The sequence below is a fragment of the Leptosomus discolor genome, chromosome 5 (assembly GCF_034619465.1).
Source record: "Leptosomus discolor isolate bLepDis1 chromosome 5, bLepDis1.hap2, whole genome shotgun sequence".
NCBI classification, from domain to species: Eukaryota; Metazoa; Chordata; class Aves; order Leptosomiformes; family Leptosomidae; genus Leptosomus; species Leptosomus discolor.
Genome location: NC_141395.1, coordinates 77,948,140 through 77,975,715, shown reverse-complemented (window position 1 = coordinate 77,975,715; position 27,576 = coordinate 77,948,140). Strand labels below are relative to the sequence as shown.

General features: G+C 42.3%; 1 protein-coding gene across 1 annotated transcript in view; it reads right to left on the bottom strand.

The window, feature by feature from the left end:
- Nucleotides 1-9,568: 9,568 nt before the first annotated feature.
- NDRG1 (N-myc downstream regulated 1) overlaps nt 9,569-27,576 on the bottom strand; it is a 37,774-nt gene continuing 19,766 nt past the window's right edge. Inside the window, exons 4-16 of the mRNA XM_086464956.1 lie at nt 24,897-25,002; nt 23,085-23,205; nt 21,070-21,132; nt 19,379-19,439; nt 18,828-18,914; nt 17,244-17,300; nt 16,188-16,291; nt 15,749-15,805; nt 14,757-14,808; nt 13,938-13,985; nt 12,359-12,394; nt 10,956-11,007; nt 9,569-10,235 (exon numbers count right to left, since the gene is read on the bottom strand). Of these exons, the coding sequence (XP_086321082.1) occupies nt 9,970-10,235; nt 10,956-11,007; nt 12,359-12,394; nt 13,938-13,985; nt 14,757-14,808; nt 15,749-15,805; nt 16,188-16,291; nt 17,244-17,300; nt 18,828-18,914; nt 19,379-19,439; nt 21,070-21,132; nt 23,085-23,205; nt 24,897-25,002 (1,110 nt within the window). The 3' untranslated portion in view covers nt 9,569-9,969. The remainder of the gene's footprint in view (nt 10,236-10,955; nt 11,008-12,358; nt 12,395-13,937; nt 13,986-14,756; nt 14,809-15,748; nt 15,806-16,187; nt 16,292-17,243; nt 17,301-18,827; nt 18,915-19,378; nt 19,440-21,069; nt 21,133-23,084; nt 23,206-24,896; nt 25,003-27,576) is intronic.

The following is a 27,576-nucleotide window of genomic DNA, read 5'->3' as shown; positions in this document are numbered from 1 at the left end:
TGTGGTGTTATCAACCCACAGGTCCTGCTTCCCACTGCCACCTTGCCACTGACACATACCTTTGTTTGACACAGCTGGGGTAGAGGAAAGGAGGCACGTGCTAGATGACAAAACAGCTGTTAGGCCTCGCATCAGCTCTGTGGTTGAGTGGGTGCAAAAGGAGAGGACAACCCTTGGCATAGCTTCTGGTGCGTTAGTTGCAACTGGGCTGCTGCTTAGAGTAAACATCAACGTAAACATTTTCTGCAGAAGTGGTGTCACAAAGAGAAGAAAAAACCCTGTCATTACATTTCCAGGAAATAAATTTATCATCACTGAAGGATGACGGAGCCAGTTTTGTCTCCAATAAATTGCTAGTACAGTACCCTTGCACCATGGCACTTGGGAGTGTAGAAATGCATTTCTGCATAGGGAACTGTAGTATCTGCTTCCAAAATCCCTGGTGGCACAGCAGAACTGTGGCACAGACACATGCAGTACAGGGCTGAATTTCAGTTGACACAACTGTTTTAAATAAGTCACTTATTTTGCTTTAGTTTTAGTCAGCAAGTTGTCCGTCTTCATCTTGATAACCCAGAGTAAGCTAGATTAGTTCCCGGGAGGTATAAATCTTTCTGGCTATGATAATTTAAAGCTTCTTGTAAGCAGGCTGGAAATAATGCAATCCCTATGTAAAAACAACCAGGAAAAATGATGTATATCTTCAAAAGCTGTTAACTTCAATAGCATCATTTTTTGTATACAAGGATTTGGCCCATAAATTTTTCATAGAGCTAGGTCGTTCCTTAATTCAAAACTTTTACTATTTCTCTTTTGAAGCTTCTGTGAAATCCTCAGTGTCAGAAAAGAAGGGTGATCCCTCTCTGCATGTTCCAGTGCAGGTGCAAGGCTCCTCTCCTGTTTGTCCTTCTGGTGATAAGGAACCTGAGGACACCAGCACTTTGCAAGATTCAGCCTCGTGACTGCCTATGGACTGGATGATGTGACAGGAGAGGTCACACCTGACCTATCCGCCTCCACTCGAATGAGAGCTCAGCATTTGCAAGACTAAGCATGTTACATCTTAAACTCCACCGATTGGTCATAAAAGGTCCATAGGAACATACGAAACAGAGGCCTTGGCCAAGAAGCTCACAATGTTTTCCAAAAGGGAAAATGGTTGCGTTGAGGTGCTTGGTCGGGAAGATTTACTAGGATCTCTTTCTCAATCAGATCTCTTAAATATGACTTGGAATCCTGTGTTCTAATTCTTGACCATCTTAAAATGCCATATATATGTGTGTGTGTATACGTACGTGTATATGCATATACACAAATATATACGTATATACACGTATATATGTATATGTATGTATAGGCATATATAACCTATTATATGCATGTTTTTATATACTCTTGTATATAATATTATATACAAAACCATGTATGAACATGTCCATGAATATATATGTGTATATTTACATATACATATTCTTATGGTGCAGTTGGTGGTGCATAAAATGGAGTGCATATATAATATGTGTTTATACGTATAATCAGTCTTTCTCTATCTTACGTGTACATACAAGCAAATAAGAAAACAGGATCAGAAGACATACCCCAAACTGGGGCACTTAATAGGCTTGCTTTGCTTTGTAATTAGCTAATGCCGTAACCACCATAATCAAATGCTACAGTGGCTGAAACACACAGCTTTCACTGCGAGATAAAAGAAGCTATTGTAAGCTAATGCATGACCAGCAGCTCCAGTGCATGGCAGTTTTTAGTGAAGCAAATGCCTGGAAACCATAGATCTCACCCAAGATGCTTCTGTTTCTAGCCTGGTTTCCTAAGGGAACAAGGCGTATGCAACTCTACCATCCATTTGTTTGTCTGTCAGTCAGTCCCTTTGTGGGAAATGTCAAACAAAGTAGGCAGAAGAGTAAAGATCTGAGAAGCACTGCAATTCCTGAAACAAAAAAGTGAAGTAAAAATAGCGGGACAGGGGAGAGGCCTGCCACATTGCCCCCACCAAGCCCATACACACCTGCCAGGCAGCCAACATGTCCAACACACCTGCAGCGTGGCCCAACCACAACAGCAGCACTAAGGGATTTTGAACAGATGCCCCAGTTGGAAACAAGCAGCCATGGAGGAGGGAGAGCTGAAGGCATCATGGATAGGGAGTAGTGGATATTACACGGCTGTAAAGGAGTTTTGTGGGGACGTTGGACACAAACCTACAGGAAAACAAGCCTCATTAGCTCTACTGCTTGTGCAACTGCTTGTCTGTCCAGTGACACTGAAAGGGGACGAGCAACAGTTGTAGCCAGCGAACTTGGCTTGCCATTTGTGGTGCCTTAGAGACCCTTTGCTTTAACAGATGTAAGCCCAAGGACCAAGGCAATAGACTGGTTTATAGACCCAGTGCCCTGCCTCCCTGTGTGTTTGGGCAAACCACATATCTTTACAAAAGTACTTTTGTGGTTACTGTTTAAACACATTGAGAATCTAGACCCTCAAAGGCTTTCATGGATCCAGCCCTTTGCTTCGCTTTTCCTCAGTTCTTCAGAGCCGGAACAACAAGGCCCCACTGTTCGTTGCCTCTGTTGAGAGTGAAAATTCCTCCAGCAGGAACTGATGCTCACTATGTATTTGTACAGTGCCTCATACAAGGGGCCCAGGTCTCTGCTGGGACCTGAAAGTGGTACCATCATCCAAGAAAGCAACAATAATAGCATTGAGGAGAAATCAGGTTCGAGCTGGTGCTAGACCCCTCTGACGCAGCGGTCCAGGGAAAGGCTTGAGAAAGGATGGGAGTGACAGTTTTGCAATCCAGGCTAAACTGAGACAGTTTGATACAGTCCTGCTCACAACAATCATCCTGTTGGCCTTGTAAGCTGGGACAATGATGGAGGACAGGATTTTGCAGGTCAGCTCCTGCTGATACGAATGTCAAGACTCCAGCTAGCTCCAGTGACCATAACCATTAGCCTTCTGGAGGGACTTTACCAGAGTCAGTACAGTGGCTCAAGCTGCCTTGTTTGGGAGCCCCAGAAAGCAGATTATCTGCTTACTTACTGAAGGAGCAAGCATGTAACTTATAAAGATGCCTTTGCCTGGAGCTTTGACTGGAATTTAAAACACCGTTTCAGTGTGCATGCAACTGGAAATAGGGCATAGTGCAGTTGCTTTATTTTTGACATGCTCACTAGGATTATGCTGTGTATGTGTAAAACTCCAGGAAGACCACAATATGCAGAAAGACTGTCGTCTTGTAAATTAAACCCTGAGATTTTTTTCTCCCAGTTTTCTGAAGAGTTTTAAGACAAGCAGTTTATTAAACTGATGGAGACAGAGTGCTCTTATTAACTACAGGCACATATCCGTACACATACCTTTTCAAACTGTGACTTTCCAATTTAAGCAGTTCTACAGAGTTATTTCTGTAAGCTTCATATGCTGAAGTATATGAAAAATTAATGGGAAATACAAATTGGCTTGGCAGTGTCAGTCTGAGTTACTCCAGCTACGTAACACTTGTTCGTGCAGCATCATGGTAAGGTTTTATGGGTGGCATGCTGCTCCTGTGGTTTAAAGATATTAAATAACCATGTAAGCAGTGAATGATTAATGAATCTATGACTGACACCTCATTTAGAAGCTGAGGCAAGCAAAAGAAGGTGAAATATGTTTGCCACAGACATTTCTTTTCCTTTACCAGTCTCCTCACCTGGCCAATGTCCATGTGCATTTGCATTATGTGACAAAGTCCTGCAATGAAGGATGCTTAAAAAATAAAAATAAAAAGCCAATAATGTGGTAAAAAAGGATGCTCTGAGAGCGTTTCCTTCAGTGTGAATATTTTGACAGATTGTGAAAGCCAGGTGTTCCCCAACCCACATGTCCTTGTTTGCTGGTCTGTTTATGGCTCTAAATTTTTCTTGCCTTTTTTTTTTTTTTTTCCCCCAGCACTTTGACTGGACTTGGGATAGCCAATCAAGAGTCATTGAGCAAAGCAGAGTGTGTTACTCAACCTGCATAAGCATGCATTCTTTACCAGCTCTCAAGAGAGGCTGCAGGTGTAACCTGTTTGCAACAGCCACGTAGACAGAAATTATTGAAACAAGGTTATTAAAAACATGGGGAAAAGCACTTAAAGAATCGTTATTCCATAGCCCTGCATTTACGTACCCTCAGGGCTAATCCCAGTAAGGATTCTACAATTTAATTCTAGAAAAAAATACTTGTAGAGTTTTCCTACAAATCAAGTTTGCCTTCCAGCCTGAAGTAGGTTACCTGCCTCAGTAGGAACTCACTTTGAGTGGCCTCCTGTCCTGTAGTGATGAGTCTCTGTCAGGCTTGCTTATGGCTTCTGGGACATTAGGCAAGAAAGCACCCTCTTCCCAGCCTTCTCCTTCAATGTGCTTTTTTTTTTTTCTTTTTCTTTTTTTTTCTCTGGGAAGGGAAGTCCTCTGCATTTCCAAGCACTTTCCAGCCAACTGTGTCTCTGGCAATAGCTTTTAGCAAAGGTGGCACATTTCCCTGCTGCCTGTACAGGCACCAGAATTCCCATCTGGCTTCTGCACCTTCTGCTTGAACATGTGGCAGCTGCCAAGCACACGATCTTGCATGAAGGGCTTCCTGGCTGCTTTCTCAGCCACTGCGTTTGGACTAGTCTGGGAAACCCATCATCTCCTAAGTACTTCGCGCTTTCCAGATGAAGCGCTGACCCTGTGCTAGGCTCTACTTCTGTAGGATCTCCTCTGCCCCAAGCCTTCATGAGCAGCAAGGAGGGAATCACCACAGGATCAAAGTTGAACATTGGCAGCTGGTGGTAAAGAACTAAGACTTTCTGGATTTGGTCACTGGTTAAGAATAAATGAAAACCCATTGCAATCGACCAACAAATGTCCATTTCCTAGCTGGGGAGATGCAAGTGCAGGCCTGAGGTAAGGCAAGGGGGTCTGACTGCATGCATCTCACCGGCGTGTGAGGGGCTGGGTGGCACCTTTGCTCAGGGCAGGCTCGCCGAGCCCTGCGAGCAGGTTGGCCATGCCCTGTGCCAATGCCAGGTCTGCCATGTGGGGCAAACCCACAGCTCGACAGCCTCATCTTCCCTGCCCATCCTGCTGTGTGCAAGGTGCTGAGCCTTGTGGGGACTTGTGCACACACGCTGGGACACCCTCACCGAGCCAAAGGCTGCAAAGTCCAGGCTGGTGGCAGCTCTTGCTGTTTTCCGAGTGCTGTCGCTCATGCAGGCTTCGCCGGGAGCTGCCCTAGCCCTCCCTGAGTGTGACTGCCCAGCAAACAGCTCTTCCCTCCCCCAGCGCACTGACCTTGACCTGAATACCATAATCCACTTCAGCCATAAGCAATTGCAGAGAGCGGCGGGTCACCCAAGGATATTTTTTCCGGCTCTGCTGCAGGTTTCAGCTCACCGTGGTGGTGCTGCTTGGGAAGGAAGAGCTGCCTGCTATCCCCTTTCCCAACCCTTGGGCTCCTCTGGAGATGCCCAGTGATGTCTGCATCCAGTGCCTGATGTACATCCCACAGCCATGAGTGCCAAAAATACACAGGGTGTATGGGGTGGGGGACCACTTCTTTAATTAAATCCAAATAACAACTCTCCTCCAGTCCCCAGGAGGTGCTGGGTGAGCAAACGATCCCCACGCTGAGTTGCAGGGAACAGACATTGAACTGTTTGGCAGTTGCAATCAGAAGCCTTTTTTTCTTTTTTTTTCCCCCAACACTGGTCAGCAGCTGTGTTGTTTATATAATGAATGGAGCCCTTAATGAAGCAACAGATAGAAACAGTGAGAGGCTGTGTCTGTCTATTACAAAGGGCGGAGGGGGAAGGGTTGATCTCTTAAAATACCCTGACATCCTTTCTGTCAGTTGTTTAAACATTAGGCATTGCAGTGATCAGCTATCAACATAAAGCCTATATTTGGCTCAGTGGAAACACTAAATCCACACATCGAAACAGCTGTTCATATATACAGACCGGGAGAGACTTTTGGTTCAAGTGAATGTGAAATAGTGCAAAGTAGTGCAAAAAAAAAAAAATAAAAAAAAAAAAGCAGACACCATGTGGGAAGGGGGAGGACCAGTTGCAAGCGGCACTTGCAAGACACTGCTCAATGTGTTGTGTTGGGAGAAACAACAGACTGCGTTACCGGCACACCGAGGATTGCAACACATACTCTGCCCAAGATGTAAAAACAGGCAGGAAGAGGATTCCAGTACTGGAGAGAAAAAAAATAAGCAGCTTTGCTATAAACTGTTTTCTCTCCAGCTCAGTCCATCGCTTGCAACACATGACATTAATCACAAACCCCCAAAACACATCTAGGTTAAAGTTTCCAGCTGTTTAGCCTCTAAAGACTTTTAAAGAGGAAAGCAGCATCCTTCAGCACAAAAGTCCTGCTGCGACGACATGGTATTGGCACATCCTTTCCCACCCCTCCTCTGCAAGGACAGGGAGGGGGAAAGTCATCTTGAAGTTCATCCAGCTTTTTACACAGTAGATGTCGAGGCCCAGACGGAGGTGGAAAGAACTCAGATTTCAGCAGTGACATCCTTTCTACCAGCAGTTTTGAAGAGCACCACTACAGCAAAGATTTGGTATTGAGATACATTAATGCAATCAGAAAACACCTTGGCCCCCAGGAGCACAGTCTCTCCTCTTCCACCCTTTCTAACCCCAAAAACACTGCGAGGAGTTAACTGTTTATTTTCTGGAAACCTCCAGTTATCAATCCGAATTTCCTCTGTGCCACAGGAGCTCCTTGCTCTGCGGTGGCCACTCATACTTTAAGAAAAAGTATCAGCTCATTTTTCCTGCTTTAATGACACTACAGTATCCAGGCTAATTCTGTCTCCAAGAATAATGCAGAATTCAGCATTTGCAAGCTCTAGGAAGGTTTTGTTGTTTTGGGTTTTTTTTTCAATTTCTAATAATCCTGCAAGATGCTTGCATCTCTTCAGTGGCAGCACAAGTTAAACATGCCAGGAGACCAGCACTGCAGGGAAAGAGGAGTTCTAATTCCTTGTAAAAGGTAAGACACCACTACTCTGTCCTCCAGCTTTTCTCTACAGGTACACACTGTTCCTTGCCAAATGAATACTTTCTGTTGCAAAGCTGACATTTATGGTGGTCCTAGCAACTCCTCACTGCTCTGAAGTGCTCGCAGATCCCTTTGTGCTGCAAGAAGGCTTGGATGCGTTCCTCCCCGTTAAACAAAAATAAACTGCCTAGGCTTGACAGGCACACCATGGTGTCCTTGTGGAAGGAACGATTAGCCATTCCCAGAAAAGCTCAGCAAAGAGCATAACTTTGTCCTTCTTTTGTAAGATGAGTTGGCAGAGGTTCCCCCCCCCCCCCCCCCCATTTTCACTGGCACAGGCTGTGGTTAACCAAATCAAGACCTTTGTTGGTATCAGTTCAATCACAACTGCTGAATCATCACATCTAGCAGAGCCTTGGCTCAGACATGCCAAATATTTGCTTTTGCCTCTTCCTATCGCAGCATTTTTCGAGATACAGGAGGAAGGAGCAGCCCAAAATAGTTCCAGCAAAGCCCCAAACCCACCTGTTCCCAAAACCCCCCGTATGCTAAAGAAGTCACTAGGCAAGAGCACCACATCCTTACTAAGGTTCCAATGCACAAAGCACAGCAGAGCCATTTTGGGGATTGGGCTCTGTTATCTCTCAACTGTCCCCCACTCTGAACAGTATCAGTGCTCCCAGCCCCCCATAAAACATCCACAAAGGGATGCTTCCCTGTGAAGGGCAGCTAATGTGCAAGTAACAAAAACCCCATCTTTTAACATGAAACCGCTGAGATAAACAGAAGCTTAAGGTGAAAAAGGATAACTATTTCTACTTTAAGGACGCAAATAAAACTGTTTTAACTCTTTCCTGCACCCTTAGATTCCTCTCCTTGTATTTGGGGAGTCCTTTTAAAACTGATTTGTGAAGGGTTATCTTTTCTCTTCTGAAGTTAAGATTTTTGCAAGAACAGCCTTTAGAAACTCAAAGTGGCATCTGCACTTTCAGTCAAGAGGCCCACATACCTCCAGAGACTGGTGAGGAACATGTCATATGTCAATGGATTTACAGATCAGATTGGGAACAGAAAGGATGCAATGAGCATGGCACCAACTCCCGTGAGGAAGTCAGTGGCCAGACTACAGATCTACACACTAGACAACACTATACCCCGTGAGGCAAAGAAAAAGTGGGGGAAAAAAAAGCTCTGAGCACAAAAGTAGGGAATGGCAGAGATATGAGCAAAAAAAAAAATTCATTCATACAAAGGGCTGGAAAGAATATACTCTGACTGAGAAAGAATATTGTACTCCTGATAAAACAGTAAGACACCAGACATTGCAAAGTTACAAATTTATTTGTTTTGAAATAAATACAAATACTTCATTAAGAAACTTTTCTTGATAGACTTTACACAATAGCTTTATTCTTTCTGGAAATTGTCTGTTCTTCCCACAAACCATTATGGATATTCTACACAAGAGCTGCAGTTAGTCAATATAAAGTAACTTAGACTGTGTTCTTCTGAACAAGCAATCCCAAAGTATTAACATTTGCTATTTAACTGCTCAGCATTTCAGTTTTCTTGTTTGTGTGAGGACTGCAATGCAGCAGGTATGTACTGGAGCTTGGGAAATCCTGTCCCACTACCTATGGAAGGACAAACAAGAACATCCAACTGTGAAAATCTGACTGGTTGAAAGGTATCAAGCCACTAGCATCAAAGAAAGCAACTCAAGGTGGCAGAAGGCTACATAAAGATGCAGAACCAGCAGATCATTACATCTATGCAGTCATTAAACACTGTATTTCACAGATACAGTGTCGCTGCTCCACCACTTTGTGGAATACACTTCTCAGCACCAGTGAGATCTCAGAGTTTCAAATCTAGTAATTAGTGGGAGTTGAATGTACAGTATCTAATTACATGCCATCCCACAGTTATTCATCTCTCCTGACAAAGAACAGCTGGATCTGGCTTTGCTTACAGAATTCCAAATTTATCACAATTGTGCTGGACACAAAAACTTGAGCTGCAAAGATAAGAAGCTGCCTGAAGGAAAAATCAAGCTGTTTCTGCTTTGCTGGCATGTACGGCTACCCTACTTGTTACAACTACACCAACTTTTGCAGTATGGTAACCCCTTTGGCCCGAGATCCCAAACAGGAAATACTACCTTGCTTATTAAATTTAAATCCTGTCCTCATCTGGCTAAGTGGGTTTCAGGGTCTGGAATGGAGGAAGGAAAAGAAGACTGGAACTAAATCTCAAAAAAAGTGAAATAAAAAAAGCTTAAAGATTTAGTTCGTCTCAAAGTCACATTAAAATCGCCTATTTTAGTAGTATATTATTGTACATAGGAAAACAGGCTTGAATACTAATGAATTAGAAGGCCTATAAATGCACAATACATTAACTTCTCTATCATTTGAAGTCAAGCTATATACAATGAATTCAACTCCAGCTTCAACATGAGGCCGTAACACATTTGTTTCATTTCCTTTTTTAAAAGCCATCCATCCATAACAGTGATTTATTTTTTTTTTTCTCCCCCTCTTTGAAACTCATCTCAAATTGTGCCAGTTTACTTCAAGAGAAGAAGAGATAAAGGGGCATGTTAACAGCTTTGATTTTAATGGAGGATATTAAGCAAGTCTCGTTTGACTCTGAAGTGTTTACAACCACATCAGCTTTTGGCAAGTATCCTTTAGAATTTGGCATCCATTGAAGGAGGGCACAATAGCAGCAACTGTCTGAGTTACAAGAATAACGATAGAGCAAATGAGATGCGTCTTTTCTTTGGTCCCTGTCAGACCCTGGTGAACAGAGTTCATCCTACAGAATAGCCTGTGATTAATACCAGTTATGTTTTTGTGATACAGGGGGCATCCATTACTTTTTCACACTGTGACCAGTTTGAACCTCCCACAGCCATCTAACAGGACACTTCCATGGACTTGGGGCTTGATTGTTCAGCGTTGCTTGCCGAGTTTGGCGTCAGCTCGATGCGTGTGTCTGTGTGGGAGCGGTTCCTGGCACCGTCCCCGGTGTGGGATCGGCTTCTCGTTCCCTCCCCAGTGTGAGACCGGCTCCTCGTGCCTTCCCCAGTGTGAGACCGGCTCCTCTGTCCTTCCAAAGAGGTTACGCTGGAGCCAGAAGCAGTGCGGGACCTCATCAGCCTGGTCATGCTAGCAGAGGGAACTGGAAGAAGAGTTTTTCATTAATGACTTGCTTCATGGGCTTGGAAGGAAGCCCTTGCCTTCCTCTCCAGCCTTAACCAACCTTGCAGAAGCCTCCAAGGTTGAATATATACTTTTCATGGTAGCTTCACATGCAGATGAAGTACCACTGCTCCAGGCATACAGTTAAGGAGCCCCAAACTACTAAAGCAATGTAGGACTGAGGGATTCAAGACAGCTTTATGGCATGTTGCTGTGGCCGCAACAATCCAGAGGAAAACTAAAGAGACTCACTGGACCTCCCACTACTTTCAGATATTTAACCTTTGCTGGCAGCCCAGGCTAGTCATGCATCTACACAACAGCAGTTGTCAGGAGCACGTACGTGAAGGACAAACAGCTACAAATCAACGAAGCCTCTGAACTCATGAGGTTTTAAGTACTGTGCACACTATATGAATTGTATCTTGTGATGCAACGAGGGGACACTCCTTAAAAATATCAAGGCAAAGTAAAGCAGGTATTTGCAGCTATAAGCTGTCTACAAAGCTTTCTACTATGTTAACATAATTTTGTCCGAAAATCCTTCACCCAGACACCACAGGTTTTTTTTTCCCCTTGCAAATGCATATCCAACAGGGAAAAGATCACACAGCTGGGATCAGAAGGCTCTCTGGGTGCTTAGATGCCCAACAAACTTTGGTGGTAGCCAAGCAAACCATTCCATAAAATCAATACTTACTGTATCCCATTCCTTGAACAAAGTATTTGAAAGCTTCTGCAAGCTTGGCAGGCTGCAAAAGAAAGAGTATTGTTGTATGCAGTGCTCACCAAGTTACATTACAATGTTATAGATGTTCTATCGTTAAGGTAAAGGACACCTTAAATATTCTCTGGGTTCTACCGAATGTCTGAAAATTTCATTTACATGAGAGAACTCCACCATTCCCCTCCCTAGTCTGCTCCCCTGCCCCATTATTTTACTAAATGGACACATACATTTGAGAATAAGATTTCCAGAGAAGTGACTGTAAGTGGTCTAAGCCTGGCCCAAACTTTCTGCAGTTACTGAAGCAGGTGAGCCACAGTTAACAACCGGCCTCAAAAAATACAAGGCAGTTCAAACAGGGATGGTAACTGAGCAATTCCTGATCAGCAGAGAACAAATTCAGCTACTCAGAGCTCATAGTTATGTTTATAGGGTAAAAAGGCTCAGCAGGAATAAACTATCACAACTGCCTATGACTGACACTCTTTTAACAAAACACTATTTTTCTCTGCTGCTGACACAGTTGACAAATAAGCCTCACAATCTCAATTAGTGCACATGACAATATTGCCTACATTTTTTGTACAATTCTGTCTGAATCAGTGCAAACAATGGACACTAACAGAAGGAATGTATATACTCCTGTGTGGCTTTAAAAAAGCCTTTTCCCCTCTTCCCACTGTTAGAGCACACACTATCTGTACAAGGATTTCTCAGCTGCAGGTAATTACAAATTCAGGTTTTTTTCCTTAAGTTTGTGAACACCACATTATATTTCTTTGAAATCTGTTTAGATGTTAGATCACATTCTAAAGCTGATTTACAGGTCAGCTCTTTTAGTGAAGCAACACTACAGCACAGGTAAATTTTAAACTTTCCCAGCCTGGTTTTATTAGGAGCCTTGGAATTTATGCCTAAATAAGTTTCAGAAACTCCAGTTCATTCTCAGTCAAGCCAAATCAGTGTATGAGAGAACACAGCGTTGTTATTTCCTGCCTCCCACTTTTGTGATTTATACTATAAATAGCCCAAATAAGAATATGGTTTTTAAAACACTACTGCTCAAGCTTTAATCCATGTTAGCTTAGTAGATAGGCATAAAATAATATCTCCGCATTCCCACCTCAAACCTTTACTTGGTTAAGACTTAATTAATGGAAATAAAATCCCCTCCCAATCTTAATTTTGCGCTTCATTGCTCTTTAAAGCAAAAAAGAAAGCTCAGATGACCAACTGACATCATTATTCGTGAAATTATAACCATCCTTTTGGCTGACATTTGGGAACAGCAAGTACCCTACAGGAAAACACCCATTTGTTGCAGTCTGACATGCTCCAGAACAGGATTAGTAGGATTTCCGTCAGCCAAATCCTACCTGGGAAACTTGAGGGAGCCCACCGCAGTCAGCCATCTGAAACAGGGACGAGAACAGCCAGTTAGCACAATGCCAGAGGAACTAATTTGTGCTCAGGATATATTCAAATGACCTTTTTAACTATCTGGCAGAAAAACATTTCCTTTTGTTGTGTGAGTAACATAGATGTAGATGAACGCATCAAAGCAGGGAGCGAAACATTTATAAAAGCCAGGACTGCACACCAGAAAACCCCAAAGTGTCTTGACCCTCACGCAAAGCATCAGCTGGAGCTACAAATAAATGTTTTTCGCTAGGCAGTGACTATCAGTTTCTTAGAAACTAGCCTATTAGTCCTGGTTACAAGTTCAGCTCTGAATTACAATAACATGACTCAGTATTGACCTGAATGACAAACAAGGGAGAGAGAACAAACACCTAAACCTTAGAGGTGAGAAGGAAAAATGATTTGCTGAGATTGCAGATGGCAAGCATCAGCCTGACTCGCCAAGGGAAGCAGGGAAAGCCAAATTAGAAAAGCTATCTTGAGTGCGTGCAGTATTTCTGGAGCATTTCATTTTTCCTGCCACTCCACCCCTCAAAGTCAACCCAACAAAAACAGTCCTGTTCCAAGGAACACCACAAGCTGAAAACAGTGGAGTTGTAAATTACAGGAAACCCCAAATCCTATCTAGGATTGGTTAGCAGCAAAACAGGCCTGCAGCAGGATCTGGCATCAGCTGTATCCCTGGACTGAGCAAAGGCTGGCCACTCAGAGAGGATCTGAGATAGCGTCAGATTTTTTTCTCAGGGTCAGTGTGCCATGTCCACGTGGTAGGTCAGCAGCGTAACTCCTCAATGTTAGGAGGAAAAAGGATTTAAAAAACCACTGTATATTCTAATTTTCACTGACCAGCTCAATAAAGAGAGATGCAGTGAAAGTTTCCAGCAGAAGCATGACCAAACTTGTTTCATCTTACTTCACCAGTAACAAGCTGAAGATTGCTCCCATACTCTGAATGCCAAGTATCAGCCAAAGCTTTTGCACAATGTTTTGCTGTATGGAAGTGAATTTTAGCAACTTTTTGGAAAATAAGAGTGTAATTCCCAACAGTAAGACATCCTGGACTGTGCCTTCATAAAAAGCAGAGTGACAAAACCATGGCTGATAGATCAGCTGTCTATTCATCCAACACTACTGCTGAGGGACAGGCAAGCACAGGAACAGAACGAGCTGGTCTGCACTTCCACCCTGCTGTTGGCTTTCTTCAACCCTTCAAAATACCTCGCGATCAACTTTGCCAGCTCCAGTCAAATTCATTATGGGTATGTGAAATACTGAGAGTTTCAAGTCTCAGTCCTGGTGTTTTAAAATGGGAGGAGCTGAGAAATTCCCTGTTAACCTTGACAAGAAGCCTCTAGTCCTGTTTATCCCACTAAAGTACTCTTACCCTGAAGGAACTGCCTTTCCACATCGGAACTAGATTCTCACCGTGTTATCTGTACTGCAGCACATTACTCTGGTTCTGCTTTTCTAGTTAATCCAGCTGATTTTAAATGAGGGCAGTGTTTATTTAAAAAAAACAGCTTTTGTTATTACCTTCAGAAGTGTGGTCCTTGTTGGGTCCAGCTTTGAGTTGCATTCAACCTACATTAAAGAACAGCAGCGTAAGGCATCATACACGAGATTTTAATTACGAACTGCTTAAACACAAACAGATTAAATACCTTGCTTTCTGTCTTAATACAGACTAAATTGAGTATTTTAGGCTTTTGTATAAGGACTTTATGTATATGTATATCTTTAAACCCAAGTATGTCAGCTCACATTTCTGACTGTATTCTTTTCCACATACAAACCAACCCATTAGCTGGGAATTGGGAGATTTTTTTTTTAATCTGTTTCTGGGACTCCAGTAGCAACAAGTTTTGTTTATCTTGTGATTTGGGGTCATCTGGTAACATCCCAAGTGGTGAGCCGCCATATGGCTGCAGGCCAGCAGACTGGGCATGCCCGTTAAGGCACAACATTTGAAGTCACCCAGTCATCTGGGGCAAGTTATAATGGTCAAAAAGAAGCTCTTCGCTTCCATAGTGACCCAGGGCACAGCTCCAGCAGCACAGAACAAGTTCAAATACCAGCAGCAGATTCCTCTCTGAAGGAAAATATTTGCGGTTCACTGGAACTGCTGTGGCGATTGTTCCTAACGCCGTAGCTATTAAATAACGGCACACAGACAGAGGGGACAAACAGCGAGGAATTAATGGCAGCTCTCCCGTGGTCTGAAAGAGGAGAGCCAGCTGGGCTGGATCGATAGCCAGCGAGGTGGCTGTGCGGGTGTGAGCTCTGCCGGCCTCGCACAGCTTCTTGGCTCGCCTGCCCATTACCACGGTGGCAAAGACAGCTCGGTATACACACCACGGCATCCACCGCTGGGGAGCTGTCGCCAACCACCAGGAGGACGGGGCATCTGCAAGGAAGAACACAGAAGTGGTATTATCTCTGATCTGGCCCGGACTTGCCCTAAGCTGCATTTTGTGTCCCTGGAAGAATGAGACTTCAGCATGTAAAAATGATTTGGTTTGTATTCCAGACACCCTAAATAGACATGAAATCCACTGTATTAGCTGCAGACCTACTGACATGCTCTGATACCTTGCCTGAGAACCTCTCCTTTTGCCCACCTTGTAGCAATCAGCCCTTTCCTGTGCTCTTATTCTTTGTTTTATAAGAAACGGAATGTGGGAAGCAGCATCAAAGTCTCAACCCCACCCTCCCGCCCCTTGAGCTCCAACTTTTGGACCTGTCATCCAATTTCAACCAGATTGGCAGAGGAGCAGAGTCTCAAAGTCTCCTGTGTGCAGACACGAGCAGCCAAGCAGAGAAGGACTGGACAACTGTTTCATTGCACAAGTTGCAGCATAAGTGAAAAGCTATTAACAGAAGATCTGGCAAATAGTCATTGTTTTACCAGCTCCATCTTCTTGAAGGTTTGGTTTTATTTTGTTCTTTTTAATTGGTTTTGTTTATGTCCTCTCAGTTGCATAAGCACAAGTTAAGTGCATTCAGAGCTATAGTTTCCATTAACTAGGGCATACTTCTAGGTGAAGCCAAGTACATCTACTTTTCAAGTAATTACTCTGTAAGCTCAAGTTTAGATACAGTGACAGGAACCACTTAGCTTGTCCATTTCAGCTAATATGACTCTGAAGTTTGAAGAAGGGAAGCCTTCCTAATAGCGGTCCCTGACTTGTAGTAATCTCTTATCTCCTACATGAAGTTACAAGATCCTTTTCTAGCGCATAAGCACATCCAGCTACAGCTCTGCAACGCATATGCAGTGCACCCACTGATCACACCTCTTAGCTCACATCATGTACAGATGAACTTGTAGGAAATAAAATACTTACTGAAGGGTGACAACATTTATTCCAGGAACAGGGCGCTCAATCTCCAGGTCTCGCCGACTAAAAAAAAAAAGAGGATAAAGTCTCTAGATACACTGAAATTTTACAGGTACTTCCACATCCTTCTAGTTTGGAGAAAGGACAGACACTTACATACGTTAATTTAACCTCACACAGGCTGGGACCGCCACAACTGATGGAGAACTACTCTTAGACTGAAGCATCAATGTCTTAGTTCAGTCCCAGTGTACCATTTTTCTCCCCACAAATGCACAAGCTCCTTCTCCCATAAGTAAACCACCTGGTATCTCTAAAGGCACTGCCAAGCGGAACTGTATACTGGGGGACCACAAGTAACTCCATCACACAAGTAATACTAGCTCCAAGAGCTGGACAGCCTCTTAAAACAGTTTCCAGTTAGAAATCAGGTAAATGCATTTACCTGTTGTAAGAGTTGACAAAGAGATGCAGGTTGGTTTGATTCATATCATTAATAATATGCTGACGGTAAGTGTGGATCAGGTCATGGTTGCTGTGAATCTCTTCCTACAGTGGAGACAGAATCATTCAGAATAGGGGCTGTTTTCTGAAAGGATCTGAAGACACAGCACAGCAGTCATGTATGAGGCTCCTATCTACAGAACAGGACTGCACCTTTAGGGACAGCACAACTTCTAGCACCCAGTGGTATCACCCAGAATGAACATTAGCCTCCAACTGCAGTACCACATTTTTCCCTTTAAAACTTCAGTATGTTGCAGTGTCAAGATCATACGACTGTAAAACATGCAGTTGTAGTGCAGACGGTTACAGTCAGACAAATGTGAGGTTTTAAAAACAAAAAAGATTCAGGGTAAGAAGCTCAGAAATTGTTTCCAGGGTAAAGCAGATGTTGAAAGCTTACAAACATATGTGATGTGGAACTCAATTTCACAATAGTAAATAACTAAGCTTCAAGGACTTCAATCACTAACATTTTCAAACAGTTTCATTCTAAAGTCTTTATAGATTAGTTTCTTGTTCTGCTGGAATGGAGTTTTCCATTGCATTTACTAATAGTTTCAAGCACAGCAAAGTAGCCTCAGAAAACAGTATAGCACTTTCCAAAGTAGGCTTGCACTGAAGAGCACTATTAGTACTAATAACCAGCTTTCCCAGAGTTAAAAGTGTATTATAGTATAAAAAAAAATCTGTGGGGTAATTCTGCTCAGAACACGAGCACATACAATGCTTATACTCATCTTTAAGTGTTGGCTGTCTAAACAGGGAGCTGCTCCTACTGGAGTTGTCATGACTGAGACTCACTTGAGTAGTTGGGACACAGCAGGCCCCATGGCAGCATACCACCTCCAAAATACTGGGAACACAAATATGAACCCTATCTCACAGTTTAACTCTGTACTTTGTTGTTGAAGTGAAAGGTTTCTCCCCTCCTCCCAGCCCCAGAAGGCAATACAGATGACTGAATACATCAAAGGAATCTTCTGAACTTCCTTACCTTCCCAAAAAGATGTGAAATGACCATGTCTGGTAAAGCATTTGTCCAACCTGAAATCTGAACAGCAAGATTATCTAAGTATCTGATATTAAAACAATCAAACCTTTCAGCTACCCATAAGTAGACCAATGGACGCTGCTCTGCTGTCCTTACAGGTACAACATCCTGGGGACTGATATTCCCCCCACCACCACCTCCATCCAACTAAAACACCATTAGGGGTTGTTTATGCTCAAGTCACTCTCATAAGATGTCTCTACTAACGCAGTTAGATAGGGAACACACTAGTGGCACAGGTATATATGGAATCACTCCCTGAAAGAGCACCAAGCAGACCAGCCAGATGGGTGTCATTTAACCTCACAGCCCAGCCATCTCCCTAACAATTCACACTGACAATATGCTGGAGCTGTTACCTAAAACTCATGTCCCAGTGCTCTTCTTTGGAAGGACAGAAGGACATGGGCACCTGCTGTACTCCTAAGGTCAGCAATACTTAAGAGACAGAAGGCAGAGGCACAGATATGGAAGAATTCAGTTACAGTGGGACATTGGGCAAGGTAATCAAAATGGATCAACTGGTACATCTCAATGTAGAGGAGTTACTAAATATACATCCAGACCAAGCTTACCAAAATAAAGTTATGCAAAACTATTTTAAAAAATGAGTAATGAAATCTTGAAAGAATGTTACATCCCAGCTCTGGAGAGCTTCTCCTAATATTATAAGGTTGCCATTACATCTAATATCACCCTAGACACTTACAATGGGTTGACTCCATATGTGGTTAAAAGATGACACCCTACTTTCTGTACTTCTCAGTGTTTATAACAACTGCTATTCACTTAAACATGACCCGGAATGATATGGAGTTCCTTCCATCAGTTTACCTTGAAAAATGTTTTAACAGGTTAAATCTGAGTGACACGTAATACAACATTTATATTTATTTATATATACTGGTTCCAGGAAGATTTTTGAAACCAGTTCTCTCTGCCTGTTTTCCCACAATGCAATCTGTTAATGCAGTTAACAGGAGCTTCTTTATATGTGAACATTTTCACTTAAAAGTCTGGTTGTATGGACAATCTGTCCACAGTTACCATAGCTAATGCCCTTTTCTGAGTCTTTTTGGCATCTAATACTCAGATAGATGATTGAAACCTGGAATATGTTGTTCTGAACATTCTTCTGTGCTCTAGTTCACATTTTGGACTGTGTTAGTAAACAGCCACAGACAAGAACGAACTGAATGCTACACTATGCTTGAAGTTTACTTGAAAGTAAGTTGTTTCCAAAAATACTTTGTGTCCAGGTTAAACTAGGCTTTCCCCAGCACTTACTAGCTCTTAAGAATTATCATATCCAGTAGCTCCATTATACCACGGGTATCTGTTTCCTCAAAGTACTTATTTTTATCACTAGCCCTGCAGGAGGTATGTTTGCAAATGGAAGAACAAACCCTGAAGGAATTAGCCTGGGATATTTTGTGTCCGCAGCCATGCAGACACAAAAGCTTGTCCAGCTCCTCATGCCTGACAGGCTTGCAGTATGATTTATTTTTCCAACTTAAAAATGTTTACCTTAGTTGCTGCCCAGTCCATCCAGCCTTCAGCACAAGGGTTTACATTAATGAGAACTAATCCCTCCACCATCTCTGCATGGTTTAACTGCAAAAGAAAAGGTTTAAAATTCATCACATATCCTTTGTAACTCGACAGTCAGCACAAAATTTAAATTAGCAAATTATCTCCTGGGAGTGAAGGCAGTAGGTCTAGCTTTATCTTGAAACAAAACAAGCGTATGTATGGAAAAAAAATTTTTTTTCATTACAGCAATTCAACTGAGCAGCTGGAGAACATTAAGATTTAAACTTCTTCTCCACCCTCAGTTTAAATAGAGAACTCCCATTAAGAAAACCTTCTGCAAATTAACTGGGTAGAGCCCAGGCCTTAAAATGGAAAATCTAGGTCTTCTGGATTAGCTATCCCGCAGATTGTGGTATTTAACTTAAAAGCCTAACTGCTTACTTAAATGGGCACGGCAGAGCAGGAATTCTCTGCGCACGCTACGGGGGCGACGAGAAGTCAGGGAAATCAGTTTGAAGGCTTTAGGGAACCTCCACAAAACTTACAGCAAATCTGGTTAAGATGTAGGCACCGGCTCCAGTTCCCATTCCTATAACAGTCTTCAGCCTGCACAGCAATAAAACAGAAGAGACAAACAAGTAAGCACCGAAAATAAACACACCCACATCAGCAGCCTTCCTCTTTCACATGCCAGCGTGTATCTACAGAAGCATTAGTTCCAGCTCGGGCAAACCATGAACCCTCTGAAATGCCACTGGCCCCAGTAAGCAGCTTGATGTAGCAGCTGGTTTGTTTTCAGCATGTCTGCAGGACACTGGTCCTCACGCTGCAGGGCAGCAGCAATTCTCACTTATCTTTAAGTAAATATACTGAGCAACCATAGCATTGTTCAGATCCTGAAAGGAAACGGTTAGTCTCTGCCAGAAAAACTTAGAAGATAGTCCTGAAATCCACAGCCTAAATACAAAGCTACCCCCTCCCCAGGCTCCCCCTACCCTCTCCAGTACAGCTATCCAACTGGGATGCTAATTCCTCTCTAACAGGGGGCTGGCAGGGAAGCCTCTCATGCTGGGGTGGTTAAGTTTAAACTTCATAACCGAACAGGGCAGAGACAAACCAAATATTTGCATTAACTGAAATGGGTTTTAAAGCATCGCCTTCAAGGTCTTAGAAAATACAGGGAAGGGAAGACTAGGCAAAACCACCCCGAAAAACAGGTTATACAATGCTTTTAGGAAAATACCTGAGGATAGTTTTCATTCTCATTAACAATATTAAATCAAGGCTTTTAAGTGCACTTCAGTTTAACTGATTTTCAAGGTACTGACATTACATTAGCTTTTTTTTTTTTGGTGCAAGAGCAGAATTGGCAACCCTGTGCCTTACATTAGGAATTTAAAAAAAACCACATCTCTTAAGACAACAGTGAGGTAAACTGGTCCAAGGTACTGTAACAGCTGGTTACAACAACTGAACATTGTCTAAATTAGGGTGCTGGTCTGAGACTAAAACTCCTGCCAGCAGTCCAGCCTATCTGTTCTCCAAGGCTGCTTAATCCTGAATGCCAGGGTTTCTCTGCTTGGTCTGAAACCTCCTTGGAGCTGCCTATCTGCACTCTTCATTGTGTACCAGAAGGCACCTTTCTCAGCTACAGCTCCTGCTAAAGCTAAGCTTTAAAGGAGGACACACACCTAAACTTGGTAGAGGTCCTTCAACAGAGAAACACTGCCACCAGGTCCTTTGACATCAGCAACCTGGCACCTGCACTTGGTAGAAGAGGCTTAAGGAGGTTGGACTGACCCTCTAACTCAAGCCACAGAAACAAAAAAGTGTCTTCAGAGGGGACTACTTTTTTCTGCTAACCACACAGGAAAACGTGGGTTGTTACAACGGGAAGAACAGATTGTCTGTGCCCTGTCCCTGTGAGGGCGACGCATAGAAAATACTGGAGGAAGTCCCTAAATTAGGCACATGGGATTTCACTCAGAGTTGCTTCCTGTTTAAAAATAAACAGACATTTCAAAAAAGGCCAAAAAAATAAGCTCTTTCAGAAACAGAGGCAGAAGTGATCCATCTATAACAGAAGAATTAAAAAAAAAACAACCACAACCATAATCCTAGCAAACAAATGCCAGATAGCCAGACCAAAGCTGCACTGGCAAGTATCTGCTCCGTCCTACTCCTCTGGTGCACCATGTAAAGAGAACAACGAGGAAATAAGTAATTCTGCACTCACCCAAACTGTTTCAGGATTCCGGGAAGCATTTCGGCCAGCTGATCCATGGAGGGATACACGTACCTACAACAAGTATGTGTTCGTGGAGTTACTACACCACTTTCAGTAGAGGAGGCTGGGATATTTAGAGACATGGCAGTCACTGTAGATTTAATACCAAATGTGCTTGTTACGAGATCATTGACAGTATGAACTGAATTCAAATCAAGACCAAGCACAAGAAATTAATTTAGCAGAAATATGAGTATAAGCTATATAGTACTTTATGTATGTTACAGGATAATAGATGTCTGGTCCGGCCGAGAGCAAAATAAATCTCTTCCAAGAAAAGTTAACACTTAAAACTTATCAAAAAGTTTGAACTGAAAGATGAGTTTCTAACCACAGTCACCACATTTGTGCCCTGGTCCACCACAAAAAGGTTTCCCCATGTTGCAGGGCCATAGACTACAGCAATGAGATCAGATCTTTGGCAAATAATTCGCATGCCTGTTTTCAGGGGCACACAAGTTTCCACAGCTATAAAATGAGGACAGCTTTCTATTAATATTGATGGAGAAAATGAAACCACAGGACAGACTACAAAGCTGCTGAGAAGTTCAATAAAAACAGCTGTCAGTTAATGCTCCTGGTCTTCTGTAGAGCAAAAAAAAATTTCAGGGAAGGAAATTCTGAACCAAATCTCAACTGAGTAGCACATGCAAAAAATCCACCCAAGTAGCTGGAGAACATCTGCCTAGAACATATCCAAATCTCTGCTTCCCATCAGGACTACACTTAATGATTCTCTAGTTTAGTCTCCAAAATAAAACCAAACAAAAAAAATAAACAGTGCAGAACTAGTTCTAATTTTCTTAGATCTTCTTGTTGGGAAACTAAACCTTGCTATGACAAAAGACAGTGTCACCACAACAGTATGACTTAACTTGACCATGCTGGTCCTCCAGCTGGAGGGTTGGGAGAGATAATACAGCTACTTGTGCTGTCATCACGATGTTATTAGACAGGGGTCTTTACTAGCATAGACCACGGTGGCTGCCCTATGCAGCTGACAACTCGGAAGTGTTAATGCTTGTTCAGGATCTGAGGGTTAAGACAGTTAAAAGCTCATGATTCAAACAAATACAAAGAGGGGTGACTGAAATAGCTGCTCTGGTAGACAACTGGGCCATTGCAGTTAACACTATCTGAGAACCTGGCCCATCGTGACCTCCTCAGCATCAGACCAGCTTAAAAACTAAGAAGGAAAATAGTCTGGCTCATGCAATAAGGGTACATATAAGCTTCTTAATACCTAGTTCTTACAGAACAACTGTTCCTTGCCCTGTACCCTCCCCTTGGCATGTTGGCTGCTCCCTTCCTCAACCAAGCCAATTCCTATCCAAGGGGCATTTTAAGGCAAAGCTGTCTCATTGGAGCTATCTGAGATGAGCATTTTGGCAAAGACGGCATTCGCGCCACACAACGTTTCCATGAGTTACAGCATCATACGTGATACGCAGTCAGGAGTATGCTGCTACCTGTGATATTCTGTGGGGGTACCTCACTTTGCTACTGTTCAACAACTTGGATTTTCCAGGTAGGTTATCAAGTCTACTTATCAACATCTACCATTTCATAAAAAACGTGGATTTAGGAAGGACTTTGTATAGTGGCTAATGCCTGGTTTGTTTATAGTAACCATTTTGTTCTGTATTTGTATTCAGGATGTCATTACAAAACAAGGTAACTTGATATTTAAATTGACAGTTGCAGTCATCTGTCAAGGAATTGCTTTACAAGCAGTCTAGTTATCAGACAAAAGCAAAAATTACACCCCCAAAGTCTACTGTGAACTAGCAGAACACACCAGATCTCCCAGAGCTCCAGTACCTTAGAAACAAGAGTGTCAGGATTTAAGTTCAAAAGCTAACTACTGTGTTTGCTGCAAGTGCTTTTTAATTAAACCGCAGATCAAGACTTCTTCCAGAAAGGGGATACCTCTGAAAGCATGGGCTGTTTCTCTGACAACTCACCCAGCCTGGAAAGATGGTGCTCCATCCTGCTGACCAGGTGCATCCACATGGCAGACTGCAAAGTGCTGGGTGATTTCCTGCATATCCTCAAAGTTGAAGAGAGGATTGAAGCAAGTTTTATCTTGAGAAGGAAAAGAAAATATGGAATCATTATGCTGAGGAGAAATAGTAAGCTTGCAGCTACAATAAAATCATGTATTAGCCTCCTGAAGGTGAATGAAAAGTTGGTTCAATCAGGTGAGCTATGTTATAGCCTGGGAAAATTGGCAGTCCTTTATTTCTAAGGAGGAAAGACCAGTAAAGCCCTGCCACAAAGCAACCTGTGCCAACTTGCTTTAATTCATTGAAGCAAAAACCCTGAACAGCTCCTTCCTCATGGCCAGCTAACATTTATCCATCTTCTTTTGGTATCTGCCAGAAGTATTTGCTTGATACACCAAAATCTCAAGAAATTATTCTTTATCCAAAGTTAAAATACTAATAAAATGCAGTCAGGAGTACTCATCCCAGGTTTTGGCTTAGATGAAGTTATCTATTTACTTGTCCAGCCATTTTTCTTTGGATTGTGTCAAAACAGATGGAGGAAAGGAGTATCCAAGGCTGAGATCGTGACTTGTGCTTTTGCCCAAAATTACAAGATAAACATTACACAATCGGCTGCTGCAGACAGCTCAAGACAAAAGCGTCCTTCTGGGATACTCAACATTGTAGGCTCCCAACTTTGAGATTATTTGATTTCTTATTTTTAAGCAATATTAATGGGGGAAGAGGGTTAGCATATTTTCCTCACGGAGTAGAAAGCATGAACTCTGTAGCACCCTCTGAGATGCCTAGGAAATGGTTCAATATTCTGTGTGTTGCTGAACGTCCTCACTCTATGACATTCAAGCAAAATCACTGCAGAATATGAAACATTTTTTAGCTAAAACCAGCTTTAGGAGAATATGCAACTTTGGGAAAAGGTTCCCCCCCTTTCAAAGGGAGAGAAAGTATTTTCACCATAAAGACAGACTTTGTAACTAGAGAGGAAACAGGTCTTATTCGAAGTTGGGATTCAGATTAAGCTCTGCCCTGATCCACTGAAAATCCAAAATAAAGTAAGGCAGTTCCACAAAAAACAGGCAAGAAAACAGTTGGGTTTTTTTTTTTCTTATGAGTAATATCCGCCCCACAGCAACAGAAGATCTTCAGGTGTTTTTAAATGTAAATATTGATAACTGATTAAGAAACAGTAAATTGTGTGAAGCAAACAGTACTGGTGAATTGAACACATTAGAACAGATCGGGATATTAGGTCACTATATTCTTGGATACGACAGATAAGATAAAAGGCACTTATCAAAGTTATTTTCTTAATACTGGCTAAGGACACAATGCCACCACTCATTTCGTCATCCTGATTTGACACACAACTCGTACAAACCCACAGCAGCATAAGACTGGTTATCAGACAGGAACCTAAGACAAAGCACCAGCAATGTTGTTTTCAATCCTGCTGGCAATACGCCCTCAGCCATCCCCTACAGATGTTTTTACAGCATTTATACATAATCACTAGGAGCTACCAGAGATCTTTTGCTCCATTAAGTGAAATATTCCAATTATTTACTTCAGGAGGATAAAAAAAATAATCTGAGAATTAAACTTGCTGTAAGAGAGGAACAAGGTACCTTCTAACAGGTTGTAATGCACACAAACAAGCAAGGACCTGGGAAAGGTTTCCTAACCATTGCCGCTTCCACACCTTGGATTACGGCAACGGTGTTCAGGAACCAGGCAATACCTGCGCTATTAAGTAAAACGTCTACTTACGATTCAGCCCGATGTCATGGTAGGTGAGGATAGCTGGCCGGTTCCCTCTGGGAGTCCCACACATGGTGACATGGACCGAGCCATGCACAGTCTCCACATCTTGCTCCTGGCAAAGAACAGGAGGAACCTGTCAGGAGCTTGTCCAAGTGCTCCGCTGAACGCCCGCTGCAGCGGACTTCTGCGTGACCACCAGCACAGGTCCTGCCCCAGCCCAGGGTCTGCCAGCAGCCCCAGGGGTCTCTGCAACCCCCGTGCTAACACCTCATTCTTGCCCACGGTGGGAATTTATTTTACATTCGGCTGTCACCTACTCCATCCACCGACAGCTACAGTAGCACTTAAGCTGCCAGCTATAGCCAGATGCTGGCGAAATCGTTAAATATTTTAACCTCATTAAAAGGCAAACTAAGAAAAAACAAAAATAAAAAAATAAAGCAGCTCAGTGCAACGACACCCAAAACAACAACAGTTCACAACTATGACTGTTGACATTTGCAAAAGTATAATCTGCCAAGATAAAATACTTCTGTTTTCTCAGAAGTGGACTTTAACTCAGCAAATGACTGCTCCCCAAAGGAAGCAGTATTAAGCAGCCTATATTCACCATAAAGCCTTATCACACTGTGGGGTCTTGTGATTATAGTAGCCTTCCTCAATAAACACAACACCCACATGTGTTTGCTTTACGGCTTGCTATGTATAGACCTGAGCATAAACCCAACTGTGTAGAATTTGCTATAGGGCAGCATATCCACAACATTGTTGTGGTGATTACCAGCAGAACAATGTTAAGAAGCACACTGCTATTATTTGACATAAGAGGAATTTGTACTATTTTATTTAAAGGTCAGGGCACCTTTATTACTGAATCAAAGTCCCCCTGGGTACTGGATGTCTACGTAAGTTAGATGTGACTTGGGTTGTACTAACACCCACAACATACAAAGTTTTCTTTCGCTCTTGAACTTCAGATGGGTATAAACAATTTCTTATTTTGCCAGTATATATAAAGGGAATCCCAAAACAACAGTTATTTATGACATTCACAGTACCATTACACCCACATAACAGTCAAGGCAATATATAGTTAGTAGCCAGTCTTAGCATTTTACCAGAATACTGTACAGGACACAGATATCCATGTCATTCAGTACAGCATACTGTCTGCTGCTGCAGGGCTTGCTCAACTTGCTCTGTGAAGTAATGCCCAGAGGCAAAGTCCATGTTAAGTTCAAATCTATTAAAAATTATGCTGTAGAAACCAGGAGTGAACAGCCTCTGCAAAAACCTTTACAGAGCAAAACCCAAAAGGTCTTCAGAGATCTGAGGCAGTAACTTGATCTAAATCTCAGGTCCTTATTTTGATATGTGGAGTACACCACGCATCTTGTTGAAAATAAATATGCTAGGCAACACTATTCCACATTTCACCTATTTTCCTTGCAATTACGTATTTACGTCAGTTTTAAGTTACAGGTACAGCAGTGAATCAAGATCCACCCCCCTTTTACTCTGGGCAAGCTGAGCATGACTGCTATCTGAACTATACTCCACTGAAACACTAATTTTTAGCTTTTATGTCTCCTTAGAAATTCATTCCTCTGCATACTCACTGCATTATTTAGCAGGTAAACTGTATCTTCCATATCCAGTACCATCTTTAGGCAAAACAGGGTGATAAATCCAGCAAGTCAGAGGACAGTAGTTGGTTTCTACTTCATCCAAGAAGGAAACTGGGTTATATAGACAAGCTGCTATCCTGCATAGGCTTATGACTCCCATAATGCCCAGCTAGAAAAACCAAAACAGACTAATTCATGAGGATGTCATTCTTAAATAGGATTTGAATCAGGTTTGACCAGGAGAAGTACTTACTCAACGGAGCTCAGACAACAAAAATAAACTAAGTCTCTGCCACACAATGTAGCAAGTGCCAAATTTCTAACCTGGGAATCAGTACAGTCTTTCCTGTTGTTTCCATGAAGTTTTGATTAAAAAAAAAATTAATGAAGTGAAGCTAAACTTCTCATACTAGAACACCCCCAATCTTATTCTGAATTAAATCAGAAGCAAGTTCATTCCTAAAAGCCAAGATTAAAGTTTCCAGTAAGAACACAAAAAACCTTGAAAAAATAGTGTAAGTCAGATTCTGCACAACAACAAAAATGAGGACTTTGGAATTTCCAAAGTAGATAAGCAACATTTAGTCTACATTATTCCTACACCAGTCACACTAATGTCACCGTAAGTTTCATTTTTGGCAGAAAATAGGGTATTGTAGATATATTCATTATAAAATACTCCAGAAGAGATTTGCAGTAGCAATAGACACCAATTAATAATAACAGCAATTAATATTTTCCACATTCTATCTTCCTTCTGTACTTAGATAACTTTTAATACAAAGCATAAAAATCAATAGTTTGACAACCTTAATACCAGTAACGAGTAAGCGATATTGTGTACCTGCTGAGTGTGGAATGAAGAAATTATTTCCTCCTCAGAGACTAACGGGCATTTTGTATCATCAGATTTTTATTGCTAGATCCTCCCAGTAACAGCACTGAAAACCTAGAATGCGTTTTCTTTGGAGGGACCAGCTTTCAAGATTTGGGATCTTCCTCCTTTGTACATGAAACCAAATCCGTTCACGGTAGATAAAGCTAGACCCTTGAACCTG